The sequence below is a fragment of the Hippocampus guttulatus genome, chromosome 19 (genome assembly GCF_054856545.1).
Source record: "Hippocampus guttulatus isolate MCC_2025c chromosome 19, RoL_Hgut_1.0, whole genome shotgun sequence".
NCBI classification, from domain to species: domain Eukaryota; kingdom Metazoa; phylum Chordata; class Actinopteri; order Syngnathiformes; family Syngnathidae; genus Hippocampus; species Hippocampus guttulatus.
Window position 1 is genome coordinate 10,085,623 of NC_141279.1, and position 17,903 is coordinate 10,103,525.

Here is a 17,903-nt window from a genome sequence, read left to right on the forward strand (position 1 = left end):
ATAATAATTAGCGTTTCTTTCACATTTTATATTTTATTCATTCATTCATTCATTCATCTTCCGAACCGCTTGATCCTCACTCGGGTCGCGGGGGGTGCTGGAGCCTATCCCAGCCGTCTCCGGGCAGTAGGCGGGGGACACCCTGAATCGGTTGCCAGCCAATCGCAGGGCATTTTCTATTTTAAAAATACCTAATTTGAGATGAGATATCGGCCAAGAAAGCGAAATAGAATCAAGATGATCAAGTCTTCCCTATTAGCTCTATCATTATCCTCGGTGGGGGTTTTTTTAACTACTGTATTTGATGCCTAATTATGGTACTATTTAGCCTGAGCTAGTTTATGTGACTCGCTTAGTGGTTATTGTTAGTAATGTCGCCCTCGTGCGGTCATCCTTTGAACAGAATTCTGCATCTTAAAAGACTTTTTTTTCTTTTTTGTTTTATTTATTTTTATTTATTTTTTTGCTTTTTTCCGTTTTATCGTGGAAAACGATGAGGGCCAATGAAGAAAGAAAAAATAAGATACATGTAAAGTCAGAATTCTGAGACTAAAGTGAGAATCTTGCCAACCTTATTTTTTCTTTCTTCATTGGCCCTAATCTTCTTCCGTGGTTCATCAGCGTTTTTTCCCCAAGACGTTTTTGGTTAAAAAAAATTCGCTCTATACCGTGACCTATTATCCGAGAATAATGGCGTCCACTGATTTGTGTTTTACCCTCCGGAACAGTTGGTGGCGGTAGTGAAGGAAGAAGATATTTTTATTCATACCCACAATCCACCCGGGACGATTGAAGGCGCCTTTTGCTGCAATTTGGGTTGCTGCATGTGTGCATGATTGAGAGCTACTGTATGCATTCTTATAATATCGCCGTGGATTTTTTAAGTCATACGATTGTTTTTGTTTGCTCCTGCTGACGTCATTTTAGGTGCCAACAACGCCGGCATGGCTCCTTTCGGCTTAGTGACAGCAAGTGTCGGTCTTCTGGCGAGGTCCTTCAATGTCTTCACTTGCACAAGCACTCTGGCAAGGTAGCTAATTTTGCTGCAACTAAATTTGTACTTTAATAGCTTCTAGTAGAAGTAGTACTTTTAGGATTGGCGACAAAGCTAACATTAGCCCAATCATTGGTTGTAGGCTATTGATGTGCAGCATGCTAGCCCCCCCACCCCCAAGAATCTCCACAACAATAATAAAATCGAATTTAAACTGTATTTTGCATGGTGAGTGCACTATTTGGCTGTAGTTAAGTCAGTTCCTGCCAAGTTAGGGTGTTTGTGGGCCATCCGAGAACCGCATCAGTCTTTGTGCATTCGTTGAGAGGGTAATTTGTCTTTGACTAGATGTACATTACATTTTACTGTTTAATGTTGTAGATTGGTCCAATATAGCAAAATAAAATGATTAATATACTTGACACAGCTCCCGGTGTGATGCAGGGCACTTCTGCACCAGAGTCTACACTCTCAACCACGAGTTGTTCATCTTGAATCGTGAATCTGCATTTCGTTTCTGTTGCCGTATTAACAAAATGTCCCCGAGTGATGTGTGGAAAATTACATTATTTGATCAATTGTTTTTTAAATTGATATATTGAAACAGAAATAAGCACTGTGTATTTTTACATTAGGGGTGTAACGAACCGTGACGTAAAACTATCGAAACGTCATGATACAAAATCACGAAAGTTATGATACGATAATTATCGAATTATTGTTCTCCACTTCTCATTGTTGGAACCTTCGGTGGGAAGTGGGTTTTCTTACTGTCGATAAATCGTGACCCATTTTTAAAAAATTGACAATAAAAAAATAGTCGATACTGTTTGCGTATGATAATTTTTTGCCTTAGCATGTACTTATATGTTCAAAGTGCCTTTCAGAGGACCATATTAAGAAACTGAGCATGAACATGACAACTGTATTGATCTTGGAAAATGAAATATCACAATCACACAAAGTACTGTCACAATATTTTACTTAAGTCTTGGCTCTGTGCTCTTCTTTTTAAGAACCTGCAACATCAATCACAGTAGCAGTCTGAATTATTAAGATAAAAAAATGTCACTGGCATTCCTTACATGAGAGTGCTGTTTAAATGCTAGAAGTTGCTAATTTTGTCAAATCGCTCGCCATGATGTCCATAGGCCAGTGGCTCACCTGCACTGTTATTGTTTACAGAATAGCCGTGCGGTGTGGCGACTGCGCACTTACACTTCCTGTCCCAGACTAATTGTGCCCTGTACGCTAATATTTGTGTCTTTGGTGTACCAGAGTCACCCATGCTGCATACAGGAACCCGGTTAAATGCCTGTCCACCGAAGCCAGCGGCCCCCCAAAGAGGCCTCTCAATGGATACATGAGATACATTTTGCAGCAGAAGCCGGTCGTTGTGAGTCAGAACCCAGGTAGGGTTCAACACATGCACCTCACGTTCTTTCAGTCTGCAATAAGGAGCTACGCAGTGTGACGCTCTTCTGCGCTGCTGCAGCTGGGGGTTTTTCCCCCAAGATTATGCAATTTCAAACTGACGCTGATAGAACTGTTCGATGTAATCTTGTTGTTTCCTTCAGAACTCAAACATGTAGAGGCCATCAGGAAGCTAGCTCAGGAGTGGAAACTGATGAGACCGGAGCAGAAACAGGTATTTCACCTTCATCGCTTCATCAGAACCGGAAAATAATCCATTCAAGGAGACTGACTTGGTTCAATTTGGTAATGATCATCCGTCATCAAAGTTGCGTCATGATGAACCCATTCAGGCGCAGCGGTTACTACAGTGGACAGCTTATCATGTTATCACGTTACAGGGTACAAGAAAGGGTTAAATCTGTACAGGCACAGCATGAGTCACATTTTTAAATTCCCAATCAAACGAAAGCGTCGCCCATGTTGAAAAGGAAATTCGCGCATTCGTAAAAACAGTATAATACTTACACATACTGTCAAATTCCATTGTGTACGACCTCAGGGATTCTTTTCAACTTTAAAGGTGCCACCGTATGTGCAGTGTCGTAAAAAGAAATGTTCACATCGCAAAGGCTATTAAAAATAAAAATTAAAAATGCTTCATTCTAATCAAGCAAGCTTTATTTTTTTTATCTATGCGTATTATATTTATATCGTGTGTAAATACGTTTAGTGCTTAAGAAGTTCAGTCAACATGCTTTCATATGATTCTTTCGCGAAACATGAAAAATGGAAGCGATCCAGCCAGATTTGTTGTAATCTGAAATGTGACTGAAAAGTGATTGATGTTGACACCATACGGGTTTGGTGGAGTTTTGTGACGTTGTCATGAACGCTTAAAAGAATGTAAGTCAAAGTGTTTAGTAAGTGAAGAACTCTGACTGTCTCTTGTTAAAAACTCAGGGTTCATTTGCATTTATTTTAGCTAAAGACTAAATCTTAAGACCAAAACAGTTACGTATAATATCTGATATTGTTTATTGTAATACTGATTAATTTATTGCTTGTGTTTGTTTAAAAAAATATATATGGGGAAAAGGGATTTTTTGGGGGCGGGGGGATGAATCACTATCACAATATTGAGGGGAAATCAAATGCGTGTTTTTCAAAATCGTTCCGTCCTAATACCGTGTAAATGCTGAAATGAGCTAACGTAGTGCTAAATCACCTGGTTGGTCTCTCCCTCGAAGCCGTTTGAAGACGCATTCCTGCGGGAGAAGGAGCAGTTTAAGATCAATCTGCAGCACTACCTTGCCCAGCTGACCCCCGCAGAGCTCGAGCAGCAAGTGCTCGAGAAGAGGCAGAGGAAGGCCAAAAGGAAGGCCTTCCGCAAGAAGAGGGTAAGGAAGGGCTAGCTTGACATTGCCGCGCAATTTCAATGTATTTAATGATTGATTGATTTTTGCCCATATGCGACAAATGCAATTTTGTTTTTCATGCGGTGTGAACGGTACAATTCCATTATTTATTGCGATCCAAATGCGATCTTTCGTATGTGGATGTAAATCAGATATGTAAGCGATGCGTCTGCAGTATCAACGCTCATCACGCGACCTTACACATCATCAAAAGCGCAGCCGAGGGAGAGTGCACGGCAGGGAGACGACTGACAGTTGTCATCAAGTTGACACGTGGTGAAAGTTGTCATTCAACCACGCAGGCGGTTCGTTTATGACATCCGGCAATGCCATGACGTCATCTTTAGTAGACGTCTCCATGCTCTTTACTTTGGAGTCAGCAAATCCTCCATTAGGCGTCTCCAGTTGGTCCAGAATGCTGCTGCTCGCCTCTTGATTGGTATGCGGCAGAGGGTGCACATTACTCCTACTCTGGCATCCCTTCACTGGCTCCCGATACATTTTAGAGTTCTTTTTAAGATCCTATTATTTGTTTTGAAATCTTTAAATGGCCTCGCTCCACCTTACCTGTCTGAGCTCCTCCGCCCCGACGCACCTGCCTCAGGTCTGCGGACCAAATACTACTAGAGGTACCAAGAACTAAACCGATCTTATGGTGAAGGCATCCTTTTCATTTTTTTTTTTTGAAAAGGAACGGAGAGTAGAATTCACGTATAAATAAACGGACACATTTTATCATGTAGGCCGAAATTGAGCTTCCCCTCGTTGACAGACCAGCATCCGCCACTGATACAATGAAACCAAAGACCAAAAATTTGCAAAGGTACAGAGACGAGGTGTGGAGACTGTTCATGTCGGTCAGTCCCTTAGCCAATCAGGATGCAGAACACAATTCACTGTTTAAAAGAAAGCATTAAAACAACCGCACTAAAAAAAATCCGTGAAACAGCGAATCCGTGGAAGGTGAACCGCGTTATCGCGAGGGATTACTGCATATATATGATATTTGCTCCATGTACAGCACTTTGTATACAGCGGTGGTTGTTTTAAATACAGTTGGGTTGAGATGAAATGATATTGAGGAGTGCCGTCTCATTTCCCCAAAATATTTATCTTGGCGATATGAGATGATAAGATGAGCCCCTACATACATATTGACATCCATCAACACTGTGCCATGTAATGTAGTTATTGTATTTATTTATTTTTGTTTGTTTCTTTTGTCCACCTCATTCAACCGTCGTGCTTTGCGCGCATGCACCTCGCATCACGGGCGCGTTGCATTCACGTTATAAGTCGTATAAAAGAAAAACAAATCTAAATTGAGCATCATGCCGCGGAGAGCGAACATAGCGTAGCAAAGTGATTTGGAATTTCTGTGCTTTGTGGGAACTCGCAACTTGCTGTCAGAAATTCACGTCAAGTTTCCATTTTATTTTTTTATTGTGTGACATATGATATCGTCCCACAGCTGGTTGGCGATTTGAACTTTGAATGTTTTTCATGTAATCTAGGAAGCAACCGTCATGGGGAAGCCAAAACGTCCTCGCACGGCATTCAACATCTTTATGTCCGAACACTTTGTGGAAGCCAAAGGAGAAAACACACAGGTTAGTATCAACGGTGCAACCGATTTGATCTATGTGTGTTTGCTTACTTTTAATTCTCCACAATGATACTTCTATTGTACTTGGCAACAGGTTTTTCACGATAGGCCTCTCAAACCCCCATGGCCAACATTTATTTATTTTTTTACCTCCTGACACATCATGATGAATTTATATTAGATAAAAAGTATGTCATGTGTTGCGTTCTAGGCAAAGATGAAGACTTTGCTGAGCGATTGGAAGAAACTTTTCAGCAATCAGAAACAGGTAGGCCTGAATAACTTGACATACGCTTTTTTTGCCCTCACGATCCTTTTTTTATTTTTATTTTTGCAAACTGCCCAGTTTCTAAATATCACTTGGTTCACCATTCCAGGTTTATACGCAGCTGGCTGAGGATGATAAAATCCGCTACAAGAATGAGATCACGTCATGGGAAGACCACATGATGGAAATTGGACGAGGCGACCTGCTCAGAGACAAGACTCTTGTGAGCCAGAGAAGAAAGGCCGCCGAAGCCGAAAAGGCCAAGAAGAAAAAGAGAGAGGCAGCAAAGAAGCTCGCCGCCGCCAAAGCCAAGTCAAGAACTGTCAAGAAGACAAAAAGCATCGTGACAAAAGTTGTCAAAAAGACAAAAAAGACTTAATCTTTTTTTTGGGAGGTGGGGGGGGGGGGTCTCGCGTTTTACAGACTACTATTAGACAGATGTTCTGAGGATACAAATCTGTGTTCTGTTGCTTTCTCCTCTCGTTTAGACTGGCACAAATGTTATCAGGTTCTCCACAAATTAAAGGCTATCAACATCCACCCTCTTGCCGTACAGGCTTGACTTAATTTGGTCGGTTGACTAATTTGTGAGGTTTGGATATGTAATTGAAGTGATCAAGTGAATTAAAGCTCGAGGTCGTCTCTTTAGTTGTTATGGTCCAACATTGGCCTGAAGGACACCACGGAACATGAACCCTCTCGGGCACAGCAGTGGACAGTTATGTTATCAGGTTACAGGGTGCATTCAACGGTTCAAAATCTAAATCGAGAGCAGCTGCCATAATCTCTCAATGGCCAAAACATCATTCAGCATTTAACATGATCTTGTTGTACAAAACGCTCTGACTTTACAAATATCACGCTCAAAGGTATTCATTTAACAATGTATATTGATTGATGGTTTTTGGAAAATTAGCAATTTACAGAAAAGAATCTTGAAATAAGGGCGGCCCGGTGGTCCAGTAGTTAGCGCGTCGACCTCACAGTGCAGAGGTTTGATTCCAGCTCCGGCCTCCCTTTGTGGAGTTTGCATGTTTTCCCCGTACCTGCGTGGGTTTTCTCTGGGTACTCCGGTTTCCTCCCACATTCTGAAAACATGCATGGCAGGCTGATTGAACACTAAATTGTCCCGAGGTGTGAGTGTGAGCGCGGATGGTAGTTCATCTGTGTGCCCTGCGATTGGCTGGCAACCGGTTCAGGGTGTCCCCCGCCTACTGCCCGAAGACAGCTAAGATAGGCTCCAGCACGCCCCGCGACCCATGTGAGGATAAAGCGGATGGAGTCTTGAAATAAAACTAATGTATACATATTAAAAAGAATAATGTATGGGATTGGATCAAAATTGATTTGAAAGTTGCATTTAGTTTTGTAAGTGCTGACAGTCATTTTGTTAGATTGGAGGTTTTGGAATATTTTCCTATTTTTGATGTATACGGCATGCGGTGCAGCTAGTTCGGTCTTACTTGACGGTATTTTCCAGACTCGGTAGACTGGGAGTGTGTGCAAGAATTGCAACTTGACTGAAGTCGGTATCATTGCTCTGAACTCGTTTTTATGTGACATAAGCTCGTGCAGATGTGACAGAAATGATCAAATGTCTCTCTTAACATCCATCCATCCATCCATACCGTTGATCACGCGGGAACACAACACCCCCCATAAAAAAACAAAAACATGCTTGTTGCTTATATTTTCCTTAATTCTCTTTTATCCAAAAGATGAAAAGTGATGTTCAACATTTCATGAAATTTGTCTTTTAGGGTTTTCTAGTTTTTTGGGTGGGGGGGGTTTGAGTCTTCAATAACGTTAAGTCACCGCCATTAAGAACATACTCTTAGAATTTGACCTTTTGTATTGTGTATTGAATAAACATTTACATACACTTGATGTTGTAATGTCATTGCCCTGACACAACGCATGAGGAAAAAAAAAATTGAGAACAATTCAAATCAGGATAAGAACCGTTAAAGTAGCACTGAAAAAAAAATCTGGAATGAAAATTATAAACAGTATTTACAAAGTGCCCATCAAAAGACAATCATAGAATATTTTACAAATCCATGTTTGATGTAGCAGTATTGTTGCAACTGGTTGTTCTTGCCCTGGCGGTCACTCCAGTTTTTTCAGCTTGTTGTTCCAGACCAAAAAAAAAAACATTTTACGTTTCTGGGAAGAGTTCTGTACCACCATTACAATGTTTTTATCACAAATCAAAACTACCATCTGTACAAAACCTGATCAAAGCAAAGGTAGTGAAATACAAAAGACGACATCTGAAAAATGTAATATCAAGACAGAAACCACTGCGGAATATGCACTAAAAAGGAGTACTGGACAGTGAGAAATTATGTACAGCAAGCATCTTTAAATGAATCCTCTGCAGCACAGAACACCCCCCCCCCCCCCCAACAGTTTAAGAATGTTTGGAGTCAATATTTTAAAACCGTCGCATGTGACTCCACATAAACACATTAACGGTTGAACATTTGAATGAGCAAAAAAAAAAAAAAAAAAGCATTGGCATTTTGACTTCAATACCAATCCTGAAAAACGATACCATGGTCAAAACTTCATATCAATAAAAACCAGTGGAGTGGAAAAACAGCTCACAGCTAGACAACTTTATATTCTCATTTCAAACAATTACCGTATTTTCTGCACGATAAAGCGAATTTATTTCGAATTATAAGGCGCAGCTTCAATGAATGGCCTATTTCGAAACTGTTTTCATTATATAGGGCGTACCGCATTATCAGGCGCACAGAATAGAAGCAACAATAGTGGCTGTGGTTGCGCTTCGGGCAGAACCCTTTTCGGTTACAATTGGTTCCTGCTAATAATCACCATGAGATGGCAGAGGAACACTAACAGGGGCAACTCAATGCAGAATATAAAGAGACTGACACCTTATATAAGGTGCATCGGATTATAGGGCGCACTGTCGGCTTTTGGGAAAATTGAATGCTTTTAGGTGCGCCTTATAGTGCGGAAAATACGGTACTATACATATTCTAATAAATATGTTTGATACAAAACTCAATGCAGAATATAAAGAGACTGTGACACCATGTATAAGGCACATCGGCTTATAGGGCACACTGTCGGCTTTTGGGAAAATTGAATGCGTTTAGGTGCGCCTTATAGTGCGGAAAATAAGAAAAGAAAGAAAAAACCTTTATTAGTCTCCCAATGGAGAAATTCCCAATTCACAGCAGCAAAGTTATGAAAGGAAGAAGTAGAACAACAAAATATAGGAGCTGCTGGAAAGGCAGCCACTCTCGCGGTGCCATTTTGAAGTCAAAATAACAAAAATAACACAACACAACACATAGGACACAGACAGTCGTGCAATCTTCACCACTTTTCTGCATGCACTTTGTTGTCTGAAGCAGTTATAGATGAAAGAGAAAATACGGTACTATTAAGATTCTAATAAATACGCTTGATACAAAAGTGAACAGTTTTAAACACTTGAGACCGATTCAACATCTTTATACATTTTTCAACATATAATACATTTTTCACATTTTTTTAACGTTGGAACATTGATTATTGAAGGTAAGCACTGTAGGCTGCCAAAAAGATGAATCCAAAACTACAAAAATACACTTCGGTCATGCAGTCTGTGATCTCATCTGCTGATGAGGTGATCAGGATCCTTGTTGCTGTTGGGTTGATTCCTCCAATAATGTTTGGAAATTTGGAGATAAGACCAGTTTATGTTGGATGTTCCCTAACACCATCATGTCGCCGGTCTTACCGTCGGCCAGATTCACGGACACCAGTTGCTGAAAACAGCAAACCACAAATTATTTCATTTTTTGAAGTCCATCATGTCTATTATTTTGTACCTCTCCGACAGTGTCATTGAAAACCGAACATGATCACCTTAATACCCCTTTTTATTTACCTGGAGGAATGACAAAGCAGTTCCATCAGTGATGTCCATGACAATATCACCCAGCTTCATCTCCACCTTTCCAGATTTTCGTATTCGGAGCTTGCCCAGAAATCCCTCTGGGAATTCGGACAGAACAGGTGAGCAGTTCACTGAAGGCGACTCCTGGAAAGAAGCAAGGACTGACACAGCAATTCATGGATGAGGAGTACAAAATATTATATGCTGTATACTAGGACCTGACTGAAAGAGATTTTTTTTTTTTTTAGGCCAAGGCCAATTTTTGGCAAAAAACAAAACAAAACAACAGGTCACCGATTAATCGGACAATTAAAAAAATATATAATGCATAAAACAACAACACCTCCCACAAATGCATTTCAGTGGACATCAATCATATGCCAATTTTCACATGGTAACCGATTAATCAGACGATTAATTGAAAAAAAATTATATATATAATGCATAAAACAACAACGCCCCCCACAAATGCATTTCGTCATAGACGTCAATTATATGTCGATTATTTGGCAGAAAAAAAATTGATTACCGATTAATTAAAAAATATATGTGTAAAACAACCCCCCACACCCCCACAAATGCATTTCAGTAGATGTCAATTATATGCCGATTTTTTGGCAGGAAAAAAATACAGATTACTGATTAATTGGATGATTAATAATAAAAATATATATATATATAGTGTATATATATAATGCGTTAAACAACAACAACCCCCACAGATACATTTCAGTGGACTTGAATTATATGCCGATTTTTGCTGTTAGTGAGGAATTAAGACGAGGACTGGCCTGAATTATAAAGTATTTCAAATGCAAGGTATCAGGCTATTGACTGCTTGTCGTTGTAAAATCCTGCCAGTTTCTTGCACTTTTGACAGTGGAATGGTCTCAAAATCATGTACTGGGGGGGGGGGGGGGTGATTTGTGGCCTTCAGGATGATATGTTGTGGCCCCTACTTGACATCTAAATTTAATGATGCAGTGCAGCCCAACACGGTTTTTTGCCATGCCATTGCCTTAGGTGTTTCATTTACATGTTTTTTAAAAAAAATATCATTTATGGGCTACGCTCAGGGAGGCTCATGTGTGCTTTCGGCGAAACATAATTCTGAAGTGACACAAAGCGGAAGGAAAAGATATCCCGTCACCCAGTCCCAGTCTGTCTTTTCTAAAAGTTTGGCAACGTGAATAGCCAATTTCAAGAAAAACACCCACCCAAAATGGGTCAGTGAGCCACTTTTGCGGGTGGGTGTGTCAATTTGGTCTTTTTTTTTTTTTGTGCATGAACCTTACATGTGTCACAAATAATTTGTGAAATACCCACTGTTGGCGCAACTTGTGCTTTCCCATGCAGAGGCTTCTTGTCCTTGGTAACTTTCTCAAATCTCGGTCCAGGACTGGGGTCTGCTTTTTGTTCTCTTACAGGCATACAGTCGGGTAACTGTATGAAGAAGAGTTCCTCCTTGCCGGACAGGCAGAGACACTGCAGGATCTCCACTAAAGATGGCTGGTCTCTGTTATGGCCTGTTTTAAGCTGAGGTCCACTGGATGGCGATGCGAGAAGAAGAGGCTTCTCTTGGCTTGCTTTAAAAACAACGCGAGCCAAGAGCAGAGGAAAATGAGGTCATGGGCATGCCACTGTAAGGTGTTTGCATAGCAGTTGGTTTTCTTACAGGTTGTGCTTGTCTGACACAAAGGTAACTGGATAGGTTTCAGCTTGGCGTCATTCCTCAAACTCGGGTCACTTATGAACTGCCGGATGTACAGACAGACAATGATTTTTTTTAAATAAATAAACAATGTTGATAAGTGAGGTAGAGAAATTGATTTTCTCTTTTGTTAGATTAACAAAGACTTCCATGATGCAGAATGAAAATGGTCACTCACATCATCTCTCTGCAGTTTTCTGAGTAGCTCATCTTCATCATCGAAGTCCTGCGGCTCTTTTTTTACAGTTTTACAATTAGGAATTGCGGTGGCACCACAAACTCCCGCAGCAGCAACCGAGCCTGCGAGATTGAAAATGTCTGAGGTGTAAGCGAAGACGCAACGTTGCACAAAATATCATCGACATGAACCTGTTTTCCGCGGCGTGTCGGCAGGGCCCTGTTCAAAGATGGAGTGACACTGGATAGTCTGCGGCTTCTCTTTCCTCCTGCCTCTGTTTTCTCCTCTTCTATTATCCCGCTGTTTCCGCTCCCTTTTTGGCATCACTTGAGCCTCTTCCTTTAATCTGGAATTAAAAGTATTTGAGGTGGGTAAATGCGATTTATATTAGTCAACAACTTTTTAGATTTTGTTTTTTTTTGTCTTTCGGAGATGCAAGTAAATGTCTAGATCAGTTTTTGGTGCCAATTCCAAATCCTTCCTCGTTTTTTTTCCCCTTGCACATCAGGTTTTCATAATAATAATAATCATAATAACAATAATGATCATAATACATCTACAATAAATTCATTTAATATATACAGATAATATAGTAATATATTTAGTCCAATTTAATTATATTGATTTTTGGGTTAGGTTCAGAAACAGGTGGAATTTTGTTTCTGAAAAATCACAGCTTTCAATTAGAATGCATGGTAAAAACCGTTATTGCCCAAGCTTTTATCGACCAAACTTAAAAACAAAAAATAAAAATTTCTCAAGAAACTGATGTGCTCGGAACAAATTAGAGACTTTATTTTCTTTCTTTTTTTTTTTTTAATCGGCGTCAACAATATGTTTAGCGGCACATGAAGCCATCTTTGATTCAAATTTGCTTCTGACCAGTGTTATAGAACATCCATCCATCCATTTTCTGACCCACTTTATCCTCACAAGGGTCGTGGGGGGTGCTGGAGCCTTTCCTAGCTGTCTTCGGGCAGTGGGCAGGGGACACCCTGAACAGGTGGCCAGCCAATCGCAGGGCACACAGAGATGAATAACCATCCGCACTCCTGCTCACACCTAGGGACAATTTAGAGTGTCCCATGAACCTGCCATGCATGTTTTTGGAATGTGGGAGGAAACCGAAGAACCTGGAGAAAACCCACGCAGGAACGGGGAGAAATTTCAAATTCCAAACAGACTGGAGCCGGTATCGAACCCACAACCTCTGCATTGTGACGTCAATGCGCTAACCACTCGACCACCCATATATAGGACTCTGCTACAATCCAACTTACTCATCTTTGCTCTTCCTCACAGCATTGATGTTTGGCTCAAAGGTTTTCTGAGGAGAACAGAAAAAAATGTTACATGAAACAACTGTATGAAATATGGCAGATATGACAGTATTTGTTCAAATAAAATCTTGCCTAGGATTTTCGAGCACCTGACGACTGTGACTTGGAAGTTCTAACACAACTAGATCTCTGGAGTGCATACAGAGCTATCAAGTGTGAAATTGCGCAACAACATTTTTGTGAGTGGGCTACTGTATTTCCGGAAAAATGTATGTGAACAAGCTGAAACACTATTCTAAGTATAGTGTTGCTGGATACACACATTAGAATTATCTAATAGCGTCTCCACATTCGCGAATAGCATTATCAGCCTTCATAACTCACCTGGCGCCCAGCGGGATTTGAATGTGTGTGGTGATGAAGTTCTGCCTCTATTAGTGAAAATAGAATTGATGCGTTGACTATTTGATCACTTTTCAAATTGAGTGCGGCCGCACAAGTAGACAATAGCAGCCCGGTGGTTCTGTCCTGGGTCAGTGAGACGGGACTACCCCCTAAAAACAGGCTAATTTCAATGGGGGTCTTAAAAAATAGGGTGAAGTGAACATTTTTACAATATCGCACATTAAAACCCCTGAATTGTAACTGTTTAAAAACACATGACATATGTCACGAACGAATTTTTGCATATCGCTTTGGCACTACGATATGTGGAAGTGAATGGGGGGAGCTTAATTTAGACAAAAGCAGTGCTTTACCTCTTGCAGCGTCACTCTACAGGCTTAAATTACTCGCGGATCGGGACGTTGTTTTTAGCTTGCGTGCATATTTTAAAGCGTCTTACCATTTTAAACCACAGTTATGCAGATGACGTTGTATTTGACGAGATACTGTACCTTTGTTTTCTTCAGGGCACCCCCTAGTGTCAAATCCCGATTTCGGAGGGACTGCAGTCTTCGAGCGGCGGCTGGGGAAGGGAAGCATCCGAGGCCGTGCAAACCTCTGCTGGCAGTAAGACTCAAACTAGCGCCACTGTTAATGCCAGAAGAACCGGGTACCTCTTCTGCATCCTTCTTTGCCATAATTCAAGATGACTAGATCCCTTTGTGTGTGCAAGGACAGCGTTGCGCATCTCCTTTCCTCGAAACGGGCGTTTATTTGAACTACAAAATCAAACAAAACGCTCTTATTTCGAAAGTACATGCACGATAACCAGTGTTTTATTTCTGGAAATAAACAAAGCGGCTGCTAATAATACCAACCAAATGGTTTGGTTTTCGTGTTGTTTTTGTTTTTTTGAAACCCAGAGCGGTCTTCAAACTTAAAACATTTCACTTCGAAATTTACATTTACAAAGTGCTTTCAGCTAAGTGCGGACAACAACAACGCGTCGTTTGCCCCAACAAACTCCCAAATGCTACTACTTCCGCTCCTTGACTTCCATTTTAAAACACAATGGAACACGGCTTGTTCTGGTGGGTCGCGGTCGTTTGTGGGGTTTTGCTTACGCCGTACGTGTCCGGAAGGCTTCGGTGATACGTCTTAGTCCTGCCTCAAGAGAAGTAGCCGCTTTCAGTTGAGACATGGAAAGGTCCAATATTGAAAAGGCATACCACGCGGTTGTAGCTAGCTTTCAAACGCCGAAATCCTCGTCGTGTTTCCGTCCTCTTAAAACAATACCCTGCTACAGCCACAAGAGGGCGACGTTCTATTACATTAACAGTTCCAAGTCATTTCACGCTATCCGTACAATAAGAATATTGAATTGATGTCCATAATCTGTTAAATAAATAAATAAATAAAAAGGAAGTCAAGAAACCATCTATAAAAATAAGAAATCAGAACGCCTTCAGTGTTTTTTCACTGGACTCTGCATTACGGCAACACGTTATGAACGTAAACCAATTTCAAATGAAAGCTTAAAAAATAAAGGTGGGCAAACACTTTTAAAATCATACAAACATTTGTGTCAGTTACTAGACCACCATGATATATAAAACAATGTTTTTGTCCATATCTCTTGCCACCTTTAAGAATAAAAAGTCATTTGAAATGTGCATAATTGATTTGCATAAACTGATTTCAGATCAACCTATGAAACTCTATTTTCATGTCATTTTTCATCAATAAAATTCAACTTTATGCTTACTGCTTTATGTGAATTAAAATCAACACATTTAAACAGACTTGGATGTCTTCTTGGCCTGGTTTACCTGAACAATGACCTTGACCATTAACCTTATTTAGGCGGTCGTAAAATAGAAAAATCAAATGTGCCGTAGGCCAAGCTGACCAACACACGACACACTGTCTCATGCTAAAAGTAAGTTACATGGTATGGTCAATTTTTCCATAATACATCATCTTCACCAAAAACAAATAGTCAACATTATTATGTTAACATCACATGTGCTTGTGGTCAATTCCTGTTCAAGGTACAAACAAATAAGATTGTAAGCTTATGTTATATTATATAAATATAATATAATAATAATATAATATATAAGAATATAATTGTATTATATTAATTATAATTTTATGTTTGAGCATCATGTTAAATTGGATTCTGTTGTATAATAACTGACATGTTTTTATGTTGATAGATTCTGATTGGCTGTTGAAGTTAGGGAAAGCAAGAAGTGATTTTTGTTTGCCGAGGTATTCTCGATCGTGCTGCGGTGTGGACGACCTTTTTTTTCCCTTTTAATAAAACTGCATTCAAAGGATTACATCTCTCCTTTTGCCAGTAAATTAGAGCCATCTATTAAAAACAATGAACCCCTCAACTTACGAAGATTGTCGTTCAACAAGGTAACGGGAACGGATCAGCGTTGTGTCCGAACACTTTGGGCTCCACTATGGCAAGCCATTTGAGCTTGCCATACTCCTCTGGTTTTGTCAACAACAGAAAATACATCAAGTAACCACAGGAGGGAACGCTCAGGCTGTCAAAAGGACTCGATATCACAGGCATGAATAGCGCCCTTCACGTGTATTGTTGAAGAAATTCAAACACCTAAATGTTGTGGGTCTCACAGTTAAGGCTGAGGTGAAAATAATGAGAAATGAAAGCACGAAATAACGTGAAAGACCGTTTATGTGTATAGGAAGGTGCAAAAGCATCCAGCAGGCGGAAATCCCAGGCTGCTTCCCATCCAAGTGCGATCATGATCGATCCCCGTGCAGAGGGCTCCCTCTTCTGGAAAATAATAGTATTACAACAAGACGTTGCTCAGTCAGATCAATGTTACGGAAACGATTTCAAACCGTAGCAGAAGTGAAAGTTGAATGAGAAATGAAAGCGATAATTAATAGGAAAGGGGCGTTGATTGGTGTCGTGAATTGGAGGTGGGTTCAAAAGCTTACAGCACCTGGTATTCCCAGGCGGTCTCCCATCCAAGTACTAACCAGGCCCGACCCTGCTTAGCTTCCGAGATCGGACGAGATCGGGCGTTCTCAGGGTAGTATGGCCGTAAGCGAAGGACGAAGTCGAAATTTCCCTCTTTATAGTTTACAAGCACCTCCAGGTCGGGCGAATTTGTCGCAATTTGTTCCCTCCTCCCTTTTCCACGGACGAGGGCCGCGCACTCTTGGCGTTTTGAGCCTGTCAGGCTCGCATCCGCTTCGCTGCGAGCACGCAGCTGCAGTACTGTACTTGATGTCTGTTGGGAAAGTTGACTTTTCCAGTGCAGGTGCAAAAAACTTTAAAAGTCAGCTAAATGGTGTGGGTCTCCCAGTTAAGGCTGAGGTGAAAATAATGAAAAATGAAAGCACGAAATAACGTGAAAGAGTGTTAATGTGTGCAGGTGGGTGCAAAATCTTACAGCACCTGGTAATCCCAGGGGGTCTCCCATCCAAGTACTAACCAGGCCCTGCTGAGCTTTCATGAAGAGAATAAATTAATGAATGCAATTAATAAATAGCATTCACAAACACATTTTAGACAATTGTTTGTGTCTGAGTGCCTAAGCAGTGTAAGTGTAGCAGGTTGTTGTATATGCCGTGTCCATGCAGAAATTACATTTACATCTATTCAGTTTGTCTTTCTCCACAGACATCAACAAAAGTAAAGATGACCCGCCAATGCAGAATGGAGTTTTTCCACATTAAATCTTGTGAAAACATACCTCAGGTCCACTATGAATGATGATAGATTAAGCAAGCTTGGTGTATTTAGCATTGAGCCTCGGAGGTCGATAGCACTGAATCTTGAATCACTTATTGATTGGTTTTCCAACATATGAATCTTTTATCAGCACTTAATTCAGTATTACTGTGATTATTATACTGTTTTTCATCGTCTCTGTAATGTTATGTCTGCAAAGTTTTAAGAGTTTGATGGAAATAAAAAGTCAAATAAGATTTCAAATCTTTGTCTTTTTTTGCCCTGGGTTGAATGTGCCCCTCTATCAAAAGGCCCCCTCAGTGAAATTGATCTAGAACCGCCACTGCTGGTATACTTCCTCAGGGTAGTATTGCCGTAAGCAGAGGACGACCTCGAAATTAACTCCTTTGTCGGCTACAGTGACCCCAGGTCGGTGGGGAGGGAGCATTTTGAAGGTTGCGGTCTGTGTATTCGTGGGTCTTCTCCAGGCTGCTTCCCATCCCTTTACTGTTTCAAATGGCTCACATCCTAATCCAGTTTAAGGCACAATCCAGAACACGTATCTTTGAATTTGAATGTGTATTTGAATTTGATTAATTGTTCAGCCTAAGTATACACACATGCACTTACACACACGCACAGGCAAGAGCATACACTGTTGGGGAACAGAAAACGAAAACCCTCCCATATTAATATCTCAGATCTGATGGTGCATTTGAAAATACGAGTCTTTTGAAAATGTGTTTGACTGTATTTCAATCAGATTTCAGAGGGATATTAAAACAATTCCCCTGTTATCACACGAACAACACAAACATTTTACAGTACTTCTGGACACGCGAGACTGTCCCAGGATGTCAGGCAGGAAGTTGTAGTCAGATTTAATGTTGTATTTCAAAATAAAATCTATTTTTAAAATGTACGCAAGACATTCATGTCAACAATTTCAGAGGGATATCAAAAAATAATTCCTAAATTACCACTTAATTTAACCGCATCGACGTCCCCATA

At 40.5% G+C, this 17,903-nt stretch overlaps 2 protein-coding genes and 1 non-coding gene across 4 annotated transcripts; 1 reads left to right on the forward strand and 2 right to left on the reverse strand.

Annotated features, from left to right (window-relative positions):
* Positions 1-787: 787 nt before the first annotated feature.
* On the forward strand, positions 788-7,581 carry tfam (transcription factor A, mitochondrial). The gene is made up of 7 exons (XM_086138023.1): positions 788-1,030; positions 2,273-2,406; positions 2,572-2,642; positions 3,658-3,807; positions 5,340-5,435; positions 5,643-5,699; positions 5,809-7,581. The coding sequence occupies exons 1-7, from the start codon at positions 945-947 to the stop codon at positions 6,076-6,078; spliced, it is 864 nt and encodes a 287-aa protein (XP_085994149.1). The 5' UTR covers positions 788-944; the 3' UTR covers positions 6,079-7,581.
* On the reverse strand, positions 7,534-15,280 carry LOC147190241 (DNA-directed RNA polymerase III subunit RPC4). 2 transcript variants are annotated; one of them, XM_086138020.1, is made up of 9 exons: positions 14,296-15,280; positions 13,684-13,950; positions 12,788-12,834; positions 11,699-11,853; positions 11,508-11,629; positions 11,294-11,372; positions 10,945-11,204; positions 9,610-9,762; positions 7,534-9,487 (listed from the first exon to the last, which is right to left on the reverse strand). In XM_086138020.1, exons 2-9 carry the CDS (start codon positions 13,867-13,869, stop codon positions 9,350-9,352), a joined length of 1,140 nt encoding a protein of 379 aa, XP_085994146.1. In that variant the 5' UTR covers positions 13,870-13,950; positions 14,296-15,280; the 3' UTR covers positions 7,534-9,349. The 2 variants fall into 2 exon arrangements, with proteins under 2 accessions (XP_085994146.1, XP_085994147.1); XM_086138021.1 differs by lacking the exon at positions 14,296-15,280 and adding an exon at positions 12,430-12,569 and having other exon boundaries at positions 12,788-13,835.
* An 866-nt stretch (positions 15,281-16,146) lies between these two features.
* LOC147190242 (5S ribosomal RNA) lies at positions 16,147-16,265 on the reverse strand. The gene has a single exon (XR_015097559.1). It is a non-coding gene; the product is annotated as a 5S ribosomal RNA (ribosomal RNA).
* Positions 16,266-17,903: the final 1,638 nt, after the last annotated feature.